Raw genomic sequence first — 9,073 nt, forward strand, 5'->3', positions numbered from 1 at the left:
AGAGACTGTGGCTCGTCTGGTTGAGGAAGGCGCAAACAGCACCATGATCATCCTGACTCCAAGGGAGCACACGTCGGCTACTAATGACAGTGTGTACATCTGTACTTTGAGTCACTTTGGATAAAAGCATCCAAATTTAATGGGCATAAACGTAAGTGAACTACAAGACAACACAGTTGGACTGAACTGTCTCTGTTATACATTTTTGGGCAGACTCTCCAAACAAAGGTGAGGTGTGTGTGTGTGTGTGTGTTGTGTGTGTGTGTCTGAGGCCTGTCACTCACACTGGGGTCGGCTGCGCTGGCTCCTTCTCGCTGTGAGGCTGCTCCTCTTTGAGTGGGAGCTCGGCATCTCCCCAGGGGTTGTTGCGCAGGCTGGCCAGCTCAGGGGCGGGTGGGGGTGGAGACGGCGTGGTCACTCGCGGCGGCGACTGGACAGGGGTTATGGTGGGTGTGGCAACTGGAGGCTGTTCTGCTTCTGAAGCATTGACACAAACAACAAAAATATGGAGTACATGATTTTTAGAGACAGAGTCAATTACTGTTGAAACATATCTGTCTAACACTGCAATCTTTTGAGATTGTAATGCTGTTAGCATACAAAGCAGCATGGATGAACAAAAACAATAACACAGGCTCTCTAATGAGACAGGAATCCCACATAATCATCTACAGCTCTTCCACTTGGCAGCCAGAGTTGTACATGTAAATGGTATGAAAACTCAGGCCTTGTAGGCTAACAAGTCATGTGGCTTCCCGTGTTATGCTATGGTGTAAGACATCAATTATGCTATATGTACACAATTCTTGTACACTGAGGTGATGGTGTGTGTGTGTGTGTGTATATATATGCCAGTGTGCCTATCTGACCTGCAGCGGTGAGCTGGGGTTCAGCCTCTCGGGGTGTCTGCTCCGGGGAGCTCTGCTCCGAGGCCTGGGGTGTGTCCAGAGGGGACTGGGTGTGACTGCGGGATAGGGGGCTCCGTCTCACGCTGGGCTCTGGAGTGGGCACAGGGGTGGGCACCACAGCCTCCTGAAAGAGACAGAACTACATGATGAATATGTGTGCTGCGGTCAATAACCACAACTATGTACGACTAAATATATTACTAATCATCTCTGAACATACAGGTTAACTGATTTGCTTCGTTCATCTATGATTCTATGAAAAGGACTTATACATTTTATACAGTACAGACATATGTTTACATAAAAACGCAACAATATGGTCTAGAAATTTCTCCAAGAAAAACTATGGCTAATCATAGCAGCTCATAAACAGAAGGACTGATAACACCTGCAGCATCTTTTGATATGTAGGTCATCATTTTGGATGGAGCCATCTGCTAGGGAAACAAATGCTATTTTGCTAAAGTGTGTGTGTGTGCGTGTGTGTGTGTGTGTGTGTGTACCTCTGGTGCCGCTGGTTGTTGCCGAGCACTGGGAGCTGCGGGCTCTGCGGTGTGTGCGTGCGCCTCCCTCTCTCCTAGCATGCTGGAGACGACCTCAGCCAGCGTCTCCTCCACATAGTGCCTGAGCACAGCCGGGGCCACTGGCCTGCCGTCGTCCAGAAAGAGCTGAAGGCCCAGTGCACTGGCCACCGCCCCTGTCAGAGAGATGGACACAATAACATCAGCACGCAAAGCTCAGGATGAACTCTCTGCAATGGAGGAGTATGGTTCACTCACACACTTATTCGAAATCCAAAACTAACTTTCAACTGCATGGAATGAGACTATTACTTTCGCGCACACTCAAAGCTCATCATTAATCTGCAATGGATGAACTCCTCTGCTATAGAGGAGACCGTGACGTTCTCACTCACTCATTTAAAACTCGTCATAAAGTCTCATCATTACTAGCGAGAGAGAGGCGAGCGACAGAATTGTGTTGTGTCATATGCCATTTATTGGGGCAGCCGTGGCCTACTGGTTAGCGCTTCGGACTTGTAACCGGAGGGTTGCTGGTTCGAACCCCAACCAGTAGGCACGGCTGAAGTGCCCTTGAGCAAGGCACCCAACCCCTCACTGCTCCCTGAGCGCCGCTGTTGTTGCAGGCAGCTCACGCGCCGATTAGTGTGTGCTTCACCTCACTGTGTGTTCACTGTGTGCTGAGTGTGTTTCACTAATTCACGGATTGGGATAAATGCAGAGACCAAATTTCCCTCACGGGATCAAAAAAGTATATATACTTATACTTATACTTATACTTATACTATGTCACTACACAAAACACAGGGGTTTGTGCTACACAGCTCAGCACGCCATTCTTTCACTGTGGCAAAAAACAAACAAGAGAGTTTTGGAGGCTTCTGAGGGCATCTAGATTTAGCAGAAGTAACGAGATGCTAGTTGTTTAAAAGCGGAAGAGATAGAGGCAAGGGATCAAAGTCTAGAGTAGAGGGGAGTAGAAGAGAGAGAGAGAGAGAGAGAGAGAGATAGAGAGAGAGAGAGAGAGAGAGAGAGAGATTGAAAAGTGAAAAAGAAGAGAAAAGTGCTGACAGTGACCCGCTGGCTTGATCTCAGACTTGTAGCCTCCTCGGCAAATGTGATACGCCATTGATCTTTCTATTACGCGGCGCAGGAGAGAAAAAAGAGAGAGGGAAAAGAAGAAAAAAAAAGAGAGAGAGTGTGGATTAATGGGCCAGTGACTGTGCACAGCCTCCATTATGGCTCCGGAGCCCTCAGATCCATCACGGCGCAGCGCGATCAGGGCTTAATGAGGAAACTGCAACCCCCAGTCCCGCTGACACGTCTGACAGAGCAGTGCTGGCATGGGCAGAATTAACTATGAGTCAATAGTTCAGAGAGAAGAGGGAGCAGCTATGGGCCTGGCCCCTCTCTCTCTCTCTCTCTCTCTTTCTCTTTCTCTCTTTCTCTCCCCTATCTCTCGTGGACCCCCCCCCACCTCATTAAGAGCCAAACTCAATTTAATAATCTTGTAGAGTCAGAAGGGGACATGCGTTTGTGCGTGCCGTGTGTGTTGGGGATCAGCCATTACGGCTGAACTTCTGCTGAAGTCATAAATCTTTCCTGTGTCTCAACTGACAGAAGCCCAAAGCGGCTGCAAAAATAAACAAATAAAATAAATACATCTAAATAGAAGAAAGTATATTAAGTCTTTATTAAATGTGTTCTTTTGTTGTGCACTCCGAATGTCTGCTAAATGACTGACCAATAGTCTTTTGTGTCTGGACTGCAGACTTGTGTCTGTTCAACTGATGAGAGACCCATGTCAGTGCAGTTATGTCAGCACTGGCCACCTGCCCAGCTCACCTGTTTCTGACGCCTCGCTCTCCGCAGGCTCTGGCTGGTCGGTTGGGTCACCTTGGGCTCGCCGGGCAAACATCTCAGTAATGACGCGGGCCATCACCTGTTGCTCAACCCTGTGGACAAAAGCGAAATGCGTGTGAGATATACAGTGGTGTGTATGCATGTACATGAGCGTGGGTGTGCTTGCTTGCATGAGTATGTGTCTGTGTGTGTCATAATTATGTTATATATATATATATATATATATATATATATATATATATATATATGAATTATTATAACTAGCTATATTAACCTAGCATGATAAAAATGGCAAAACAGAGTACAGTGCATAGTAGAGAGCAGTTTCAGTAGAACGGTATGTGCTATTCTGACAGAACATTCATGACAGCTATGTCTATAAGACAAACTGAGACCTTGGAAGTCTATGCACATCGGAAGAGTAGGTTAAGCATGTGCCTATATGTTTATGATTATGTTATGCTCGTGGTGCAATGGCGGGCAAAGTGAATTCGCCCTCACCAGTCGACTAGACGGTTCTCTATGCTCTCCCGCTGGTGTATGGTGGCAAGGATCGGCGCGGTGAGTGGGAGCGGCCGAGGAGGGATGGGGGGGAAGGGAGCTCCGTGGTAGAGAGGAGCTCCAGGAGTCGCCTGGCCTTCCAGCTCAATGGGAGCATCCGGTAGGACAGCATCCTCGTCAAGCTCCTATGGGGATTTGGACAGACATAGATACATAGATAGATAGATACATAGATAGATAGATAGATACATAGATAGATAGATAGATAGATACTCCAGGGGAAATTCAAGAGAAACAGCACTAACTATATTATATATTATACAATAGCACTAATTGTTTATAAATGTGTATAATTGTTTCGCTCTTACTGGCTTTTGTGGGAGGCGGTGCAGGGTTCACTTGGAAGAGAGCACAGCGATCGGTTTTACTATACGGTAATACTATATTATACAATAGCACTAACTTTATTATAGACCCTTTCAAGAGTTCCATTAACAGCATCATAGTTGTTCCCACAAGGCTTCCGTTTTAACATTCCATATGTTATCTTAATGCAGAGGAAGTAGATTGGGAACAAAATAGAATGTTCAAGCATTGTTTTTGTTTACCTTGTTGAAAGGGTCTATACTGTTTAAAGACATCGTCACAGTCTTAGGTCCAACTTTTAAATGTCAAGTCAACACCACACATTTTTCCGTTTGCATTTGGGATGCATTTAAGCTTCGTCTTGCTCACGAGAGAGAGGGGACATGAACAAAAGTGCGAGTCGCATCCGCACGCCTGTGGTGGTTGAATCACTTGACCGAGAGACACTGCTGCACCAAAGCGGCCGGGCATCTGTTTCTCCCATCCGAGCGCATTAGAGGAGGAACCGCCGCACAGCACTCTTATTGCCAACATCTGGCATGGCCAGGCCTCGCCGCCACCGGGAGTTACTTTCGTACAGTCAGGGGTGAACTGGGGGATGGGGAGAGAAGAAAAGAGGATTTGTTATTGAAAATCCACCCCCCTCCTCCTCCCCCACCACCGAGCGTCTTCACGCGTCCTGCTCGCTCCGCTCTCTGGCTCCTGGTTTGCATTACTTGCAGATTCCTTTGGCAGCCAGACAGGGAGGCTTGTGTCAGTGCCGAGTTTATTATCTCAATTCCAACGGCTGTTTTTCAGAGAGACGGGGCAGTGCTGATGGGGTGGGACACGGAGAGAGCGAGAGAAGAGTGTGTGTGTGTGTGTGTGTGTGTGTGTGTGTGTGTGTGTGTGTGTGTGTGTGTGCGTGCGTGAGAGAGAAGAAATCAGAAACATAAAACAAGAGAGAGAACAACAGCAAAGGGCGGGTGGTGGCAGCGGTGGAGTTGAGGTGTAGGAATGAGATGAGCAAGAGAGAAAACGAGAAGGGCAGTGGGTGGAGAACCCATCCGCCTTGCTCTGGCAGAATTAGGCTCTTCTTTTTTTTATATCTCGTTTTGAAGTTTTACTGCCTTGTCGGAGGCATTTTTCGATGCGCCGGGGCCGAGACATTACAGAGGGTGTGTGTGGGGGGGGGGGCATGGCAGCACAAGTCAAGTCAAGCTGGCTGGGGCACGTCAGCCTCCGCACTGCTCAGCTAAAGGATTTCTGGCAAAAACGCCAGCTGGATGGGCTGAGATTGCCGCATCCTTCAGCTGGTGGATGGAGAGAACTTCAGGAATGAGTAAAGGGAAAAAATGCATAATTGGAGAGGGAGAGAGAAAGAGAGAGAGAGAGAGGGAGAAAGAGGAAAATGCGAAGAGTAGTTAATTGGAGGCAATCCTCCAATTTATGGCATTTGGCCCCTAAAATGTTTTACCAGCTTTTGTGGTGTTTGGAAATGTTGACGCTGGAATGATATTTTCTTGATCCTAATTGCCGTGCTAACAATTAAAAGGCAAAGGGTTTATATAACAGCGCTGTTGGCTAGACAAGGCGGCTTGTATCAACTCTTTGTATTTCTGCCAGAAGCACTAGGAAAATAAAAACAAACATTCTAGATTAATTAAAAAAGAAATAAACCCAAAAAACTATTTGTTGGGCTGCATTACCTGCTTATTCAGATATCAATATGTTCTATAACTATTGGAAATCTGATTGTGTGTGAACGGATGCGTACACTCACAAGACGTAGTTTTCTACCAAAGATTTCTGACACTCGCTGAAAACAACTGACTTGCAGCATCAACAACTCCTTACTGCTTTGTCTTCAGGTAAAAAAAATTACCCACATTTGTAGTTCTCATCACAGCCAACAGGGGGCACTGTGGAACTGCTCAAACAGTACAGCAACTCCCGCCACCTCAAACCTTACAACCCTCTTTCAATTTGTCTCTTATAAAACCGATCGCTGTGCTCTCTTCCAAGTGAACCCTCCACCGCCTCCCACAAAAGCCAGTAAGAGCGAAACAATCCACCATCGCTTCCTCTCTACCAAGCCTTCAGGTCTAATGGCTGTGGGGGTGTCCAGGCGCTAACGTATGGTCTGACCTTGTGTGACTGAGCACAAGGCGTCGGGCTAATGCGCGGCCTGATGTTATTTACACTAACAGGCTTGCTAGTTAGTAATAAATATGGGAAGGGATGGCTGAGTGAAGTGTACCGTGTGAGAAGAATTCCTGAACAGCTTCGATCGCCGATCACCTCGTCAGGGAATTGCAATTAATTCTCACCTGGAGGCTGGCTGTGTGTAGGTGTATGGCCGTACATATTATTATGAGTCTGTGTGCCTGTGTGTGTATAGGTGTGTGTGTGTGAGTATACACAAGTATATGTCTGTGTGTCTGTATGTAAGTATGTGTGTGCATATGAGTACAGGTCTGTGTGAATACCTAGTATCTGTGTAGGAGTTCTGCATACTGTATGTGTGTATGTGTATACAAGTAAATATCTGTGTGTCTGTATGTACCTGTGTATGAGTTCTGTGTGTGTGTGTGTGTGTGTGTGTGTGTGTACAAGTATATATCTGTATGTACCTGTGTATGAGTTCTGTCTCTCTCTCTGTGTGTGTGTGTGTGTGTGTGTGTGTGTGTGTGTGTGTGTGTGTGTGTGTGTGTATACACAAGTATATATCTGTGTGTCTGTATGTACCTGTGTATGAGTTCTGTGTGTGTGTGTGTGTGTGTGTGTGTGTGTGTGTACAAGTATATATCTGTATGTACCTGTGTATGAGTTCTGTCTCTCTCTGTGTGTGTGTGTGTGTGTGTGTGTGTGTGTGTACACACAAGTATATCTATCTGTACCTGTGTATGAGGTCTGTGTGTGTGTGTGTGTTGATTGGGATGCAGTGGGGCACGTGATGATCCAACACAAAGAGCGAGCGTGGCGCGCACCGGAGATGATCCCCACCACCAGCCACACCCTTTCCTCCTCGAGCCCAATTAGCCCCGGCGCCCTAATGAGATTCCTGCAGCATGTTCCCCTCGCCTCCGTCTCCTCAGCCCGTCTCAGTTAATTATCAAACAGCAATGGATTCCCTCACCCCGTGGCTCAGGCAATCTAATTATGGGAACGTTCAGCGTTAATGTGTGATGTGTTACTTTCTCTCTCTCTGTTGCACTCTCTCTCTCTCTCTCTCTCTTCTCTCTCTCCTCTCTCTCCTCTCTCTCCTCCCCTCTCCCCCTCCCCTCCCCTCCTATTCGTCTGCTTTTGCAGGTCTGTCCTTTTTTTCTGGGGCTAAAAACTTGAAATGTAAAACATGCAAATCAGCATGGAGAAGAGATTAAATGCCAGGTTGGGCTGCAGGAGTGGAGACACCTCCACACACACACACACACACACACACACACACACCTTCTGGCTCCAGGTACGGATTGTCAGCGTGACCTTTTCCACAGCCTGCTGCCACAGGACAGACCGGCAGCCCCTCGACACCAGAATCTTACCTGAGCGATGTTGGCCACCGCCAGGAAATTCGTTCCTGGAAACACGTCGTTCGTCCTCCTCCTCCTTCCTCTCATCCTCCACTCGGAGCGGCTGTTTTCCCTCCGCCGTCTGAAAAAGACAAAGACGTTGGCATGGTGAGGGAAATTGCCACGGAGTCTGTCAGGGGCTTTTTACACGCCATGTATTGACATATACACAGATGAAAAGATGCTTTCATCAAAACAAACATCAAAATGGGCCGATGTACATCAGAAAAATGACACACAGTTACAGACTACTGAGTGTGTTACGAATCGAACATTGATCACAGCCGGGAGGGCTTATCTCTTCAATCGCCCCCCAACCCCCGTTTGAAAGGAACGTGCGCCCGAGGAAAAGCAAATAGGAGTGGAGTGAAGGGGGACAATGTGACAGCGGGAGACATCCGCACCACGCACCGAGCTGATAATCACTGTTTGCCGACGCTGATTGCATCCTGGAAAAAAAAAAAAAGAGAAGAAAAACTATAACATGCCCATTTACGTTGCCCGCTACCCACAATGCACCCCTCCACGCACACACACTCGCACACGGCAAATGTTTGTCTTAAAATCAAGCACATCCTGTCGTCATTATCTTCATCTCAGACACAAGGCTTTATCAATATGGGTGTGTGTGTGTGTGTGTGTGTGTGTGTGTGTGTGTGTGTGTGTAGTGGTGGGGGGGCCATAAATGGATCATCAGTCTCTGTCATTTCCTCTCTAAGGCAGAGGTAAGTGGCTGTTGCAGATACCCAGATACCCTCGCGAGGCCACTGTGGACTGTGAAGGCAATAAAAGCCCTCTCCGGTGACATGATCGGTAGCGAGTTTGGAGGCTATGAAAAAAGTGTTCATATACTGTAGCTCAAAGAGATCCGACTAACGCACCGCCGTCCATGAGCTTGGCTTATGGGCTTGCCGAACAACCTGTGTGTATGTATGTATGAGAAGATGATTCAGCTCATGGCCTCCAACACCTAAACGCCCACTGCCATACTGCCATAAGGAACTGGCAGGAGGTGGAATAAGCAGTCACTATCTCACACACACACAAACACATTCTTCTCATTTTAATGTGCATACTAGTTGTGCAGCTTTCTCGTGAGTGGAAGACTGTTACATATCATCACTACAAAAACATTATACGCTTTTCACCGGTCACAGTTTGAAAAGCTATTCCCAGCATTTCTTTGTTACAAATTTGTTAATCACATTCAACTCGGCATAGACGTTCCCCCTCTATTTTTCACCGCCACCACTAACTAGCATTCAGCACGTACAACAGATGCCAGATGCCAAATAACAGTATGCAAGAAGTTAGACAAATCCCCACTGCATTAGATGGAAAAGACTAGCTGTGTTTCCTCATGATA

General features: G+C 47.1%; 1 protein-coding gene across 1 annotated transcript in view; it reads right to left on the reverse strand.

Moving 5' to 3' along the window:
* Positions 1-9,073, reverse strand: part of LOC125284729 (protein TALPID3-like) — a 54,904-nt gene that overhangs the window by 40,266 nt on the left and 5,565 nt on the right. Inside the window, exons 3-8 of the mRNA XM_048228847.1 lie at positions 7,681-7,789; positions 3,794-3,978; positions 3,275-3,384; positions 1,412-1,605; positions 870-1,032; positions 285-477 (exon numbers count right to left, since the gene is read on the reverse strand). Of these exons, the coding sequence (XP_048084804.1) occupies positions 285-477; positions 870-1,032; positions 1,412-1,605; positions 3,275-3,384; positions 3,794-3,978; positions 7,681-7,755 (920 nt within the window). The 5' untranslated portion in view covers positions 7,756-7,789. The remainder of the gene's footprint in view (positions 1-284; positions 478-869; positions 1,033-1,411; positions 1,606-3,274; positions 3,385-3,793; positions 3,979-7,680; positions 7,790-9,073) is intronic.

The sequence above is a fragment of the Alosa alosa genome, chromosome 19, assembly GCF_017589495.1.
Source record: "Alosa alosa isolate M-15738 ecotype Scorff River chromosome 19, AALO_Geno_1.1, whole genome shotgun sequence".
NCBI classification, from domain to species: Eukaryota; Metazoa; Chordata; class Actinopteri; order Clupeiformes; family Clupeidae; genus Alosa; species Alosa alosa.